A 16,422-nucleotide genomic window follows, 5' to 3' on the forward strand; every position below is an offset into this window, starting at 1 on the left:
TTGGTCAAGTTGTCAGTCCCAACACTAAGCTTCTTACATGCTAAAAATAGCTACAATAAATCAGGTATTGTATATTGTGAAACAGCATAATTCAACTATGAAGTGGAGATGGGATAAAATAACATAAGATTTGACGCGTTAAAAACATATGATGGTCATGTTCTAGCTAATTTTAGATGGGATGGACTTGGAAAATACCATTCCGTTATTGTCTAAAAATACATAGAACTGCAGTACGTAAGTTACTTACTCTCACTTCCCCTTGTAAGTGTCCTAGAATCTGGCGGATGAATTTGCAGTGCATAAAAACTTTTGTATTCTACATCACTTGAACAGATCCCTCACTTATGTTATACTCAATATTCAAGTTTTTTTTCTATAACTTAGGTGGTTTCTCTGCAATGGCTCGATGCAGCTTGATACCTGACAGCAACACTGTCCTAAGTAATATACAAGGAGCACCTATAATGACATCTTACAAAACCCAACACCAAACCTTTCTGAAACAAGGTGGGCTAAGCAACTACAAAAAAAGGTTTAATTTGTGTTTATGCATAATTCTATAAGATTATACTATTAACAGATCACTGGAACCACACAATCAATTATTCGCTTCTCTATAACACATTTCACTTTTAACAATATATTATCTCATTCACATACCGGAGTACTTCAAGAGATTGTACATGACAGTGAAATTCTTTACATGTATTTATGTTTCAAAACACATTCTTCTTTTTACATCTGATATATATGACTCTTCTAGAACAAATAGTACTTAACAAACTCAGTATTGAGAAATCTTGAGCACATGATAGCTTATAATTATGTAAGTTTGAAAGATACGGGTCGAGGGCAAAAGAAGTAATAGATCTCCACAGATAACAACACACAAGTGATTTTAAACTGATCATGAACTATACAATTTGCACTGGCTGCCTAATTTTACCAGCATTTGCATTTATTGCAAAATCCCCTTCATTGGGAAAACTATCATTAACCTCTAAACATGATGAATTATCAGTGTCAAGAAAATATGGCAAAGGTGGGGATATACCTTGAAATAATTCTCATCAGATTTCTGTCATTTTCATGATTTTCCAGGGTCTCATTTTACTGTCAAGGTAGTAGAACTTCAATAGCAGCCAGTCTAGTGACAAAGGTGAAATCCAAACATGAAAGGTGAAAAGGCTAATTCATCTTGTGGTGATCTGTCATTGTGATCCACTTATCTTCCAGCAAGAATCAGAAAAGTAGCTTGCATGCCTGCGAGGCTAAGGTGACATGTGTTTTGGATCTTCCTTTCTTTGCTTGCCTATTCTCAATGTACTGGGAAGTCCACTCCACTTACAGAATTATAAGCTATCATGTGCTCAATATTTCTCAATACTGAGTTTGTTAAGTACTATTTGTTCTAGAAGTATCATATATATCAGATGTAAAAAGAAGAACCAAAGGGAGCTTACCTTTCTTTACGAACCGCCGTCTTTCAAATAGGAACCTGCAAGACATCCCCCCTGAAAGGATAGAAGAAATAGCAAATAAGAAATTGTTTCGAGCACAAGGATAATTATAACCGATGCCCTGCTGCGAGTTGGTAAATGAAGTGCACCATATATCGAACTATTCAACTTGGACAGCAAAAAAATTCTGCCCAATTTAAGGATAACTGCAAAAACATGATCCAATGTTTATTTTTTCTACCAGGGACAACAAGAACAATATGTCTAATTATAGGATAACTTAACCTGAAACATGACCTAATGTTAATGTTCCGAAACATGCAGCAGGTAACGGGATACTCAACTTGGACAGTAAAAATAATATGTCTAATTATAGGATATCATAGGCTAAAATATGAGTTAGTGTAAAACATGGTCTGGTGTTTATTTTCCTAACCTAGAAAGTAAGTACAATATGTGCAATTAACCCAAAGCATGGTTTTCATGTTTATTTTGAAATACTCAACCTGGACAGTAAAACAATATGTCTAATTATAGGATAACCTAGCCTAAAATATTACTTAGCTTAGAACATGATGTGATTGTTATTTTTCTAATATAGAGAGTAAGAACAATATGGCTAATTAACTTAAATCATGGTGTGCTATTTATTGGTAAGTTCACGGAAAATACTCGCTGCTTTATGAAGTCCAGTGAAAACAGTAACAAAGAAGTGTACAAACTAACAGGTGCATCGTGGTTTAGAAATGGCGTACAATAAAATTGATCAGACAAAGCACATAAGACACTTGCTCACAAAAATGTGCAGCGTTGGAGATGTAAGCTGCCCAAATTCCTCTATGTTAAATGAACATTGGATAAAGAATGAGGAAATGTATTAATTGTCTGAATGCAAAGCACAGATATACCTGAATCTATGTCTAAGTTAGTGAATGTACCTGCAAGGCTGCAACCATGATATGATCTGATGTGCATACTCTTACAGATAGTCCATTACCTCCTGGTATACAATATTTATAGTTTTAGTAGCTAGCACATCATTTTTGGCTATCGCAAGTATTTTTAATCCTTTGCTTGATGTGATGAAATGCCGACGTAGAATTGTCAGTGAGAAAATATAGGTTTTGGTAAATAAATGACTACCTTATCCAATGTATGATCGTACTTCCATTGCCGAGACGAATTTCGCACCTCCAAGCACCCATATCATTTGAAGGCTGAGTAAATTTAAATAACCAGTTCAACAATGAGGAGGCATGTTTGGGAGTTCTCCATGGCTCATGCTTTTAAAATGTCTTTGATGTACCAAATATTCAGTACATGGCACTTCATTTACAAACAAATACACATATGTGAGAGTATGTATATAAGGAACGTTTAGTGAAAGGTAGATATGCAATGATGAATGAAAACAAATATCAAACAGTTGTCATACAGGGCGCAGGGATTTGCAATGGTTAAATGTGATGATGAAGCAGCAAGAATGGATAGGCAACTGATATATAATTAGAGTGTGCGTGACACCAACATACAACATGACTAATGGATTTATCTATTTTATTTTCCATGTTCATTATGGCATGTATTTACAGGTAGATAGCTCTCTCAAAAAAAAAAACTTGAGAATGGAAAATCTGCTACAAAATTGAACATGGCTCCAACTACTCAGTTTAGAGATCAAGAAAAAGGCAATATCAAAAGCAAAAACAACAGAGCAAAGGAAATATAGCCTTAATTTCATAAACCATATAAGACTGAACTCACAAGGTTCAAACAAAATTAGTAGAAACCTAAATGTATTTCATCAGTCATGTTAAAGTACAGGCTAAAATCCAGTGAATAACTATTCGTCATAAGTAACTTTACTTATGTCCTGTAGTGTGCATAAATTAAAGAGAATTTTGCTATTACCCCTTATCAGTATTAGTTTGAACCATATGCCAGAATTAGTGAACACAAGAGAGAAAATATAAACGTTTTGCATTGCAATTGCATGAACCAGATTGACGCCGACTTGGTTGCAGTCGATGGCGTCCGCTGCTCCATGATTCTTTTCGAGTCAGAAACTCATGGCGTCGCCCATCCAGAACATGCTCCACCTGAACTCGCTGCTGCTCATCCTCACCCTGTCGTTCATCTGCTGGTACCGCGTCCTGAACCTAACCTGTGCTCCAATATTGATCTGTCAAGTTGAAAAATGTTAGAATCTGGATCATCGCCGTGTCTCCGCACAAGCACCACGCCTCTTGGTGCTGAGCCATGAAGTCGTGCTTGGAGGGGAACCGGTAGCAGCCGGAGTACTCACCGACATGCCGCGGCGTGGCGGAGCATCGGTGTGTAGCAGCAACAACACGCCGTCACTGCAGCATGGTCGTTGCCATCTGGGGAGAGCAGCGAGGAGGCCTCCTCCTTGTGTCCGCGGCAGCGGCGTGTCTGGAGGTGCAACAGCCGGGCGGACCTGCCGAAAGGATGACCGCCGAAGCAGGGAAGGCCGAGTGTCGCCTAACCTTGCCGCCGGCGAGCGGGAGCGGACGAAGGGCGGCGAGGGACGCAGTGGACCGGGGGACGTCCGTGAGATGCGGCTGCTATACGCCGTCCTTGAGGGGTGGCGGGTACAGAGGAGCTCTACAAGAGTTGGAGGATGGTGGAGGAGTGGGGGATCGGGAAGGAGGAGCTCTGACGGCGGAGGCTTGTGGAGGTGTGGTTGGGGATTGGCAAGGACCTTCGGCTGGTGAGGAAGACGATGATTAGAGAGAAGAGAGGAAATTTATCCAGAGAGAGAGGACAAATGGTCAAAGCGGTGGAACAGCGGTGCATCGTCCATGTCCCACCACTATCTCATGATCGGATCAACGCAGCTATGGCCACACCAAATAATACCCAGAGCATCCACCATTAGAGGACCAGTACATTTTGAAAGGAAATCTGAACCTGCCTAAAATTCTTAGGGAGCACCTAAACTATACACGGAAAGAAACACACAGTAATCAATCACTATGGAACACACGTGTCATATCAGTGTTAATCTGAAAATAAGTTCAAAATTAGGAGAAAAATCAAAGTTGTTCATCTTTAGTATAGTAGATATATGTCTAACAAATAAAAATAGAGATAAGAGATTTGTAAGTAGCACATCCGTAAATACCCTTTCCCCTAAAGCCAGAGGTGACAAGAGCCTAATGGTCCAACCGGTGTCCTCACAGCTGCAAGCAACAACAGTTTTTAAGTAAATACAAACCAAAGCCTTAAGCTAGATGATTGTGCTATGAGCCCGAATGAATCACTAAACATGTACCATTACTTTCCCCTTTCTGCCACTAAGGTTTCGCCGTAGCGCACCATTCTTCACTCATCCCACCTCTTCCCTTGATCGACTCGAATGTTATGGGTACCTGTAGATCATCAAGACGAGGCAATGAGACAAGGATACAAGATCGCAAAACTCATATTCAATCCTTACACATAATATAAGATTAGATGCACATGAACGCTGCGAGGATTCATCCTAACCCGCAGCCCGTGAGGACTACTCACACATAATATCAAGATCAAATACAAAGATAGAAATCATTGCGCAAAATACTTAGATTGAAATCACAATATTCTTACAATGGTCGCCAATTCTAAAGGAGATCTCTATTACAATGGTGATGGCTATGGCTATGGAGGAGATGGGAGATGGAATGCATGAACTATGATGATGGATCTCCTTCGGTGTGGTGCAGATGGATCTGGTGGATGGCGGCTCTGTTTGGCGACGAATGGCTCCCTTTTCAGCATTGGTCCCTTCACGACTTTTATAGTGTTTGACCTCGGGAACGCAGCCGCAGGTGGTACGGGCGGACGGTATGGGCGGGGCTTGCCCGTACCGATGCCCATTAAAGCCACATGAACCGTCTTTTCGAGTGTAGTCAACTTTGCCATGCTCCTGACGTGATTTTCTTCAGTAATTTCAGGTCCATTTGCTATTATGATGTGATTTCCTGCACAACATCCAAAAATAGAAGAGATTGCACATATTTGCATTGATTAGGCATTAGTGGCAAGTTGAGAGGTAAACTTAGTCAATTTCTTGACTTAGCTAAGGGTTTAAACGCGAGAAAATATGGCGTATCTTACAGCCACCACTCATTGATTTCATCTCGTCTTCCATGGCCTGCACCCACTTTGATGAATCTGTGCTTCTCATGGATTCTTCATATGAAGTGGGATCAACTTCCATATGAACTGTTTCCGTGTTGTAAACCTCGTCGAAATGGCTGATTTTCTAGCTCTTGTAGACCTTGTAAGGGCCCCATCCTCTCTGGTGCATTCTGTTCCTCAACTTGTGGTTGAGTTTCTGGAGGTGCCTGTTGCTACTCCCTCTCATGCTCAACAAATGGTTCATTCGGCTCCTAACGGACATGTTTCGAATTTTCACTCATCGTTGTCATGGGTGGAGTCACAACAGGCGCTTGCACCACAACCGCAGGGATTATTGGTGTAGGTGCACATGGTAGCGCGAAAAATGGCTCATGGGTCATCGGATTAGGTGAATGCACCCTCTTCTCCTCAAGATCAATTTTATGAGCTACCATGCTCCCCTCATCATGTCATCCTCTAAGAAGACAACATGTCTCGTTTCTACAAACTTTGTGTATTATGTGGACACTGGAAACGATAACCTTTTGACTTTTTGGGATAGCCAATAAAATGAAGCTGACTGTTTTGGTATCTAACTTTGCAATATTTGGATTAAATACTTTGGCCTAAGCAGGGCTCCCCCACACTTTCAGGTGGTTTAGAGAAGGCACTCTCCATGTCCATAACTCATACGGTGTTTTGGGCAGTGACTTGCTTGGTACTCTATTTAGAATGCGAATAGCGGTTTTAACGCCTCAATCCACATTCACAATGATAGGGTGGAATAGCTCATCATACTGCGCACCATATCCATAAGGGTACGATTACGCCTTTCAGCTACTCCGTTTTGTTGAGGTTCGCCCGACATAGAATACTGGGAAACTATTAAAGTATCCTGTAAGAACCTTGCAAAAGGTCCAGGGACTTGGCCATATGGATTATGTCGACCGTAGTACTCCCCTCCACGATCAGACCTTACTATTTTATTCTTTTATCATGATGATTTTCAACTTCAGCTTTGAATATTTAAAATTTATTATTCAATGCTTCTGTTCTTTCTTTGATTGGATAAATATAACCATATCGGGAGTAATCATCTGCGAATGTTATGAACGAATCATAGCCATCCACACTTTTTACAGGAAATGGTCCACATATATCGGTGTGAATTATTTCTAGTGTTGCGGTGCTTCAATTTGCACCCTTTTTAATTTACTTTACAAATTTTCCTTTAATGCAATCGATGCATTGTTCTATATATGAGAATTCTAATGGAGGAACAATTTCATTTTTAACAAGTCTTTCTATTCTCCCCCTCAAAATATGGCCTAAGCGACAACGCCATAATTTCGATGATGCACCAATTCCTTTTCTTTTCTTTTGTTCTATTTCTGACACAAATACTTGCTCATTCACTTTACACACAGACAATGTTTTTTCACGCAGGAATAATAAATAAAGCTCATTGTGAAGTAAAGCAACACCCACATAAGCATTATTACACCATATGGCACACTTGCCATGTTCTTCTTGTCCATGTGTACTTTTCTGTCACCGGTTGCTTCAGCAACTAGGTAGCATATATCTTTGAAGAACCAGTGAACTGGGTCTTTATCCTTTGAAGATATTCCCCTACGGAAGCACACTCTGCAATTGAGCACACAATGGCGTTCTCAATTGTATCTTTATAAATGACATGCATTTTTTTATTGGCAGTTAGCCGCATTTGGTTCTTTATGGTGTAATCCATCTCCACTGGATCATGGTCCTTTTCTTTTGTCCCATGCATCATCATCATCCTTGTCATCTCTGGATCTTTTGGTCTGACCGGATGTGGAGTGTCCACAACCCAGTCCATCTCAGCATAAAACAAAGACCAAATCGACCTTCTTTCTCCATTCCGTGTAGTTGTCACCTCTGAGGGTTGGAACATCCTTGATGCAGCTCATCAAGTAGTACCCTCCTTCAAACCACAATGAAGTGAGATCATAACAAAAATTGCATGCAACACTGGTCAAAATTAAAACATACAACTGTTTGTGCAATTAAATCTATATCACTGTTGGGCACAAAATAGAGATAAATGCACATATTATTGCAACAAAACATGATCATGTCATTAATAAGGTTGGTCCAAAAATAACAGAACCATAATTGTCACAATAATCACTTTAATCACCTCTTTAAAATTTTAATTATCACTTTTGCATTTTTCAAATTTAAAATGCTCCTTTTAACTATTTGCAGTAGAAACTATGAAATAAATTCATTAACTCTATACTTTCAGAAGCATCTCTATATCTTTTGTATTTTGTAAAACAAACTTTTCGTTGGATTAGTTTGAGCAGAAAAAACTAAGCGAAATTTGCCAAAAGCTGAACAAAATTCACCAAAAGGGTGCTTCTGGGGAAAAAATAACATAAGAAACTGCTGGCCTGATTCAATTCGCGCCCGCAGCCCACAGCCTACCCGGGCGATTATTCATTACGCGCCGCTCGGCGCATCATAGCTGCAGCCTCATGGACTCGGCCTACAGCCCGCCATGGGCCTGCTTGCGCAGCCCAACACGCTCCTCGGCCCGCCTGTGTGTGGCAGCTCGCGCTAGCCGTCCGATCTGCATCGGACAGTTCCGTGCCCATTTCGCGTCGTATAAGAGGTGGCCAAACGGCCAGCCCCCGGGAAACCCTTTAGTCATTTGCCCCCGACCCCCTCTCTGTCTCTGGCGGCGGGAGGAGGCCGAGCATCCGCGGCCGGCGCGTCGTCACCGGCGGCAGCGAGCGCACCGCAGCCGTGGCTCGGCTATCCTCCCCACCTCCCTTCTTTTCCCCTTTCTCTTCCTCCTCCCGCCGAAACAAACCCCTCTACGGATTCACGGCGACGAGAAGCAACGAAGGACAGCGGCGCCCCTCCGGCCCCATTTCCAGCGTGCGCGAGCACCTCGAGGGTGAACGCAGCATTGTCAACCGGTTCGGTGGTGGCGCCTTTTGCACCCTGTGGGATGTTGTTCCACGGCACGGCCTCGCAGCGGCGCGACTTTGCCTGGCGAACTCGAGGCTCTGGCTCCGGTAAGATATTTCTTTTCCCTTTCCCCTTGCTTTTCCTCGAGCTAGGGTTAGGGTTCTGTGTGAGTGTGGAATCCGAGAATCGATCTAGGGTTAGGGTTTACTGTGCGGATGAACTAGGGTTGATCTTTTGTCGATTTTCTTTTGCTTTTTCTTTCCCGAAACAATGATCTACAACTAGAACTGCTCTGATACCAATGTTATGTCTGCTAGATCGACTAGAGTAGATCCGTACCGGGAGAAAGAGTGACCGAGGGTTTACCTTCTCCCTTCGAGGAGGATGAACCCGCCGACGTAGACATGGTGACGGCAACGGATGGATGAGGGCGTGGGGTGGCGGCGGAGCTTTCCGTCGGCACTGCGCTGACCCTAATCGGTGGGTGATTTCGGTGGGGCGTGTGGCAACTCAGGGCAACCTCGCACCAAGTGCCACCGGCCCCCACCACTCTATATAGCGCATGCAATAGGGGCCCACCCACCAGATGTGGTTGTGCGCCCCCGATCAAGGCACATCGCACATCGGTTAAGGGTCGCACCAGAGCCCAACATTGGGTAGTTTTGTCTTGGCAAAATGCTATGGCTAGTCGAGCGAGCGATCGAAAGAACATATACTGAAGAGTAAAAGGCTAAAGCGAAATACAGCAAGCTAAGTAGTGCCTCTGCCTCGACCTGACTTGAAATATATACTTCCACCAAATTCACATAGAAAGGCAACACGTTTTCTCCTTGGGTATGTCTTCTTTACCATCCTGCACAATGTCACGGTATTGATTACCATGCAACCCATCTGCATACAACGGTGTCATCTTCTTTACAACCAACAGAACAGGGTTCTCGAGTTTGCTTTAAAACAAACGCTGAGCTACATCCGGGGGATGTGCATCTGTCGGTAAGGCGAGTTATCTGAAGATCTATTATCTGCTGGCGGAGACACTTGCTGTGGTTGCGAGCTTCCAATGCCAATCCATTGCCCGAATAGCCTCCTCGAGGCAGCTGCAGCGACAGCGGCAGGTTCAAGTGTGCCGTGGGGTTGTTGTGAGGAGCCCCACCAGCTTGCCTCGGAACCTACAGGAATCAGCGGATAAGGAGCGAAACGGTCCCTCTCCCAGGCATACAACTGGTTTCCTCCCGAATCCTCCGGCTCCACCGAAGCAGGGCCTGACGGAGCCGGTGGGAACATGGAAAAGGAAGTGCTATCCACAAGAGGCGGCACGCCAGGTCCAGCAGCTCCCAGTGGTCGCATACCCCCTGATAGCTGTGACCCAGCGTATAGGCTGGAAGAACTTTGCTGGTATTGTTCACTCAGGTTACCATGTGCTCTCATGAACTGTGGCACCATCGGAGGAGCATTTGGGATTCTAGATCTTGATCCGGATCTGCGATACCATGCAAGGGTTGGAGCCATTAAGATATGCAGTAAAAGAAAGCAGTTAGGAACCAATAACCACGCAAAACTTGTGCTCAGCTACTTACATGAAAAGATGATGCAGCGAGGGATCCTGTATTATATGATCCACCTAAGCTAATCAGACATATGATCTATCTAAATTACTACTGAAAGAAAATCGCCTCATTCTTCTAGGTTACTACCAATCAGTACTTAAATTTCTGCATTATCTATCACTAACAGATCTGAAGTGCTCCAAATGCCATCGGTCGAACCGTAGTATAGCTAGGACATCAGAAAGGATTATGTGGAACTTTACGCATGATATTATGAATTTTTACAGGTTCACATGTTATAGCATAAAATTAATTCACAAATTCAGAATTTCTGAATACTTTGAATTGCTTCTACCGATATCATGTGCCCACAGATATATTAACTTGTGACTTTCTGAAGGAAGTGCAGTTAACTCACAACATGGAAGGAATGAAACATCACTCACCCATTTCCATAAACTGAGGGGAGAGACCCTCGCTGCTGGCTATCGCGATCAAGCCCCCCAACCCTCATGGCTCCCACAGGGACTCCTGGCTGCTCTGTTACACCGTTATTGCTGTTGGGCTGAGAATAGGAAAGGGGTATGTGCGCCCAGTGATTATGCTCGAAATCAATGGGATGTAATGTCTGCATTGGCCGGCCATCTGCTACCCCAGCTAGGGAGCTCCAGTGATCATGATATGTGGCACCTTCCATTGTTCTCTCGGTAACATGGGGGCTTGACGATGATGAAGGTGACGGAAGAGGCTGAAAGTAAGCGACATATGGGCCTGGATGAGTCGCACCAGGTGCTGACACAGGCAAGTGCTCAGAGGTAAAGTTTTGCCCCATGAAATCATGAACTGCATTGGCAACATTCAATAACATTCAATATTCAACATATCTAATGGGAGGTCTATGAAAGTCTAGTGATTGTCTCGTATTTAAATACGAACTTACAAGTAATAGCTGGTGACGACTCCACATCACTGCTACAAGAGGGAAATAACATGAATAAACAACAAACTAACCAATGTAGCAATTCAAGCAACGAAGACCCTCAAACATAAGGTGGTGAATCTAAAGCAAGAGAAACCATTGGTAGCAGTGCAATGCATGGAAGTTTCTGGCTTTCTGCTTCTAAGACTAGTGAGTTCCAATAGCAGGAAGACTGCTTAATGACATACTCCATCCGTTCTCTTTTAGTCTACATTCTAGGAAAATTCAGACAAATTAGTAGTGCATTTATTAGTACTACTTAAATTGGTAAACATCCAATCCAAGCTACATTGGAAATAGTGACATCCAATAGATAAAGGAGGAACACTTCATTTCCCGTATTCTTGTTGACTAAAAGCTAGAATGTAGAGTATTTCAGAACAAATTTTAGTCCTAGAATGCAGAGTATTTCAGAACGGAGGGAGTATTATGCACACACAAAATTAATGTCAAGCAGGTGTATATTTGGAGATTTGACTACAGCAATCAGTAGAAATTTGAGGGGCTGAGGGGCATACTCAAATAAGGATGGAAGCTGCGCCAAGCGGCCAACAGGACACCATTGGAAGCGATATGGCTGCATACACGGTCCAAATGTATCATCTTAGTAAAAACAGAGCATCAACTAATGCAAGCAACTACCTCAGGAAAACAGTGTGACACTAAATGGTACGAAGTTTAAAATGTAATGTAAGATACCTCTCATCTTGGTTACTGAAATTTGCTATAGTTTTGGGGGGCCTGACACTGACAGTAACATTTTTTAATAAAAATGGTCTCTCATATGATTTATACTAGTTATGTTTCCAATCACAAAAAAGGCAGAAAAACAACAAGCAAGTACTTCTTTTATATCCAAATGAAGAACTGAGCTACTGAAGTAGCCAGTCATGGTCAAGCATAATTTTACTGCAATAAATTCGGCTTTCATATAATACCTTAATAGAATTCCATGTAATGATCAATGAACTTTTACAATCGAGCATGCAGGACACCGCATATCGATAAGTATACACATGGCAAGGGAAAACTTTAACGAGTGAGGTGAATAGGTGATAGAGCTGAAAAAGAAGCAAATGGATTGGCGCATTATAAGGTAATAGCAAGACCAATAACTAAGAAAGTTGAACTCCCTTACCAGAAAGATACCCCTTCCCATTTCTGAATAACCAACATCAGGAAAGTCTTCACCATGTTCATCAATGTTTGGATCTTGTGATGGATGGGAACCATTTGCATAGAACCAATTCCCTTTCTCAATTTTGCGACAATTAGGACATTGCATAACTCCCTTGGCATTAAATGCTGAACCAATGCAGTCTGGTTATGAAATGGATATCCATCATTAATATCAATAAAATGCCACACACGCACAATGCCACTCAATAAACTAAGCATGTTCAACTATAACAGCATAATGGACTCAGTAGGATACTGTTATGCAGGGGTATCGCCTACACGTGTGGGCCTAGGTTGCCGGCTGAGTCAATTCAATCAGGTGGCGCCTGATGGATCAGATTTCTAGTATACTGCAAAGCAATTATGGGTCATGATAGTAAAGTGTTAATCATATTCATTATATAGTCCTACTATAATGAGCAGCACTGACCAAGGCGCCTAAGTGGCAACCTGTTGGTCTGCAAGCTCCCCTGACATGGAATAGCCTCGAGGAGTCGATGCTTTTCCAGACACTATAATAGCACAGGATTTCACACCTCACACACGGGAATATTCCTTAAGTGCATCTTCTGCACAAGTTCAGTACAGATGAATGGTGCAAAGCTATAAAGTACATACCAAGTCTATTACAGTCAGCTGTTCTCGCTAACTGATGGCAGTACAAATATTGTGCTATGTTTTAGTAACTAATTCCCTCTCGTGAGTCTTAAGTACCATAAAATTGGTAGAGCAAACAAACGAACTTCGTGTCCTATAGGGATAAATTGCCATTGACGTGCCTCATACATACATTATTTTGTACAACAGGGATAAATTGCCATTGATATGCTCAGTGAGAGGGCACTGTAGATATGCCCCTGACCGTAGATAACGTTCTTCATTATCTACTTACTCACCAATAGATAGGCACGTAGCTTTTAATGACAATGATACCAAACCGAGATTTACTGAACAACATCTTGTTAATTGTGCATAAACTAGTACACTACATAATAACAAGTTTTTTAGTAATTGAATACTATCTGAGCTTAGTAGCTTACAATCAGGAAGAACATTTTTTTGTAAATGCATAATTATTTACTAATGACAGTATAAGCACGAAGAACTACTAGAACAACGGCAGGTGAACATAACAAAATTATCCCAAAGAGATTTAGTGCATTGACTCGAGATCTCAATGGGCAATCAAGGACCATGTCAAACAGATAAGAAAAGGATGCCAGAAGAATTCCAAAGTTGCGACAGCAATCACATTGAAACCATAATCACAACTTAAGCATGCTATTCGATATCGCCACCACACTAAAAATTGGTAAGCTATTGAATCCAAGGCACAAAGATAAAATGGCCTCACCAGGCAGTTAGATACAACATTCATACTTCGAATGCATGACAGGACAATGCAAAAAAAAAAGCCTTTTTTTAATGTATCTTATAGTGATGCTAAATCCCATGAGAATGCTCTTCATCCGCTGACCCCTGACGAAAGATCATTGTTCGTTCTTTTAATGTATCTTATAGCCTCCAACTTACAAATTTTCAACGGGTTTGGAGACCAACTCAGAAGGTGTCAATCTTCTACTAGTTCTCATGAAAACACAAATTCATCCTGAAGAAAAAGGAATGCATACTAAGAAACAGGTACCTTCTAATTCCAATAGCTACATAATCTCTATTGCTAGCACATTGGCACATACATAGCTCTCTGATATCTACAATAAATTTCAAGGTTCGGGAAAGCGGAAAAAAGCGGTCGCTTAAGCGCGATGAAGCGTGAAGCGGAGGGGTACCGCATCGATTAGGGCCAAATCAGCTAACTAAGCGCTAGGCGCGATTAATCATTACGCTTTAAAAAAATCATGATTAGGCACGCAAGAGCGTTGAAAAAGCAATCCCAAAGCGTTATGTGTGGTAACTTTTGGGCCCACGGGAAATTGTCGGGACACGGTAACTTTTGGCGCGAGCGAGGGGTTTAGCGCGCCCAATCTTGTGATATTCCTTTTTCCTAGTATGATTTCTGAATTCTGATCGGTGATACACCTACTATGATTTCTGAATTTATGTTGTGAACTTGTTGTGTATTGATCTGATTTCCGAATTCTGAATTCTGTGATATACCTAATATGATACGATTCCTGAATTCTGAATCGTTATGCTGGACTAAAAGTCTAAAACTGAAAGTATGAACAATTGATCTCTGATTGTATGATACGATCTACTGTGTACTTGTGTTGTTGTGTACTGATCTGATTCGGTAAGCTATCTTTATTCCACTGTTCTGTTCAAATAATACTTATTCTTTGGCCTGAAATTCCTGATTTTCGCTAGTTTTTGGTCCTGCCGTTGACTAAGTCAAGAACGCTTTACAACTGCTTAAGCACACACTAAATGCATAAGCTCTAAGCAGAAGGCCACCGCACCGATTACGCTTTCCGCTTTCCTGAACCTTGATAAATTTAACAGTTGGCACTAAACCTTGTACATAGTAACTAAACATCAGCTCCTATGATAATCCCAACAGTAGATACAAGCATACATCTATAGGACTTGCATGGTATCACCATAGTGCACTTATTTTCATATTTACCAAATTCTAGCGTGAATATGATTCCACAAACTCCCCAAAGATAATTCCACCAAAAACCCAAAAGAAAACAGAGACCCTGCGAAGTTATGAATCCCAACATTAGCCCAAAATCGACCCTAAACTATAACAAGCTTTTCATATGCCAGACAAAGGTAAAGATACCAGCAGCTGACAACTTGTGTGTTTTCTTGCAAAATAGCCTCTAAATCACTCAATTTGGCAGCAGAGGATGCAATATTTCTCATTGTGTTCTATTTTTAAGAAGTCATGGAAAATAGATTTCCACATGGATTGAAAAAAAAGAATGGGCCAAATTGCATTGTATCATTGTCCCGGGTTACACAATGAAATCCCTACCTTTTCGAAGTCACAGTGTACTGTAAATGCACAACTTATCCTATGTCCATGCATATTCCATACATGCTCACAAGTCGGCACTAAAATCAAACTCGCGATCCATGAAAGTCTTATCATTATCCTGTAAATATGGTCACAATTAACACGAGCGTACCCAGATCATTTGCCCAGACCTAACTCATTTCTAAAGTTTCTACTTTTGCAATTATAGCCCTATTGATAGAACACTAAATTGCCCGTTCCAAGGATTCAGGACCACAACCTTCATCCACTAAATCCTACTACTTTCCAATGAAATAGGGAAGCATTAAGACCAAGTGAGATATCTCCAGAGACTAGAGGCAACGAGACACTCACCGAGGTGGAACTCGTGGCCGCACTGCAGCTTTGCTGTGGACCTTTCCTCGCCCCCGGTGATCACCGCGTCTAGGCAGATCGAGCACGACAGCACAGCCGCGGGCCTCTCCCCCTCCTCGGCGGCAACATCGCCACCCTCCCCATCCCCGCCCAGTACAGACCCCTCTGGCTCGCCTGCCGTTTCCTCCTCTTCCTCGGCGCCCATCGCGGCGCTTGCCGCGTTCCCCACCACTGCTCGGACGGATCCCACCCAAAGAGATACCAAAACGGTCGCCGCGGCAACGTCGACGTGGTTACGACTGCAGAGTAGATCGGTCGCTGGAAGCTCCGATCTCGCGCCTGCTCCTGGGGCTCGTCTCGTTACCACCAACGGCGAGGAAGGAGCTCCTCGTGGTGTGTCTCGCGAGCTGTTTCGCCGTTCGCGTCCACCAGAAATAAGAGGGGGCCAACAGGGAAAACAATGGGGAATAACTGGAGAGCTGCAATTTTCTACAGATAACATTAACAATTTTACATTTCTATGTAAAAGGAGGTGGCACGCCACTCTCTTTATGTTTTCATGCGCAAATGAAAAAAAAAAAAAAACCATTCTAACGTAACGCTGTTAAGATTTTCTAAATTTTCGAATCACTGTGCAGTTGAACATTTCTTTTTCGAAACAACGGCTCATTTCTAAACAAAAATTCATTAGAGGCTTTTATGAGATATTTCTGATTCACCTCATTCATCTTCTCCTCCACAAGAAGAACATGCACTGCAAAACTTGATATATTTGGGTCTCATGACAATAGCCGTTCTAAGCAAACACAACAAGAGGTGACGGAGTATCAATAAAATATATTATATACTCCCTCCATTCGCCAATATAATATA

At 42.2% G+C, this 16,422-nt stretch overlaps 1 protein-coding gene across 1 annotated transcript; it reads right to left on the reverse strand.

Annotated features, from left to right (window-relative positions):
- Nucleotides 1-9,284: 9,284 nt before the first annotated feature.
- On the reverse strand, nt 9,285-15,754 carry LOC124663663 (E3 ubiquitin-protein ligase IPI1-like). Its single transcript, XM_047201334.1, has 7 exons — nt 15,550-15,754; nt 12,208-12,389; nt 12,008-12,130; nt 11,588-11,646; nt 11,031-11,062; nt 10,537-10,933; nt 9,285-10,023 (listed from the first exon to the last, which is right to left on the reverse strand). The coding sequence occupies exons 1-7, from the start codon at nt 15,752-15,754 to the stop codon at nt 9,510-9,512; spliced, it is 1,512 nt and encodes a 503-aa protein (XP_047057290.1). The 3' UTR covers nt 9,285-9,509.
- Nucleotides 15,755-16,422: the final 668 nt, after the last annotated feature.

Source organism: Lolium rigidum, chromosome 6 (assembly GCF_022539505.1).
Source record: "Lolium rigidum isolate FL_2022 chromosome 6, APGP_CSIRO_Lrig_0.1, whole genome shotgun sequence".
Classification (NCBI taxonomy): Eukaryota; Viridiplantae; Streptophyta; class Magnoliopsida; order Poales; family Poaceae; genus Lolium; species Lolium rigidum.

Bases quoted from the DNA above. Each gene is read 5' to 3' on its own strand.
- LOC124663663 (XM_047201334.1), bottom strand. From the start codon at position 15,754: ATGGGCGCCGAGGAAGAGGAGGAAACGGCAGGCGAGCCAGAGGGGTCT. The intron at 12,390-15,549 runs GTGAGTGTCTCG...TTTCATAACCAG, and splicing joins CGGCCACGAGTTCCACCTCG to ACTGCATTGGTTCAGCATTT. The intron at 11,063-11,587 runs GTATGCCCCTCA...TCCCTCTTGTAG, and splicing joins CAGCTTCCATCCTTATTTGA to CAGTGATGTGGAGTCGTCAC.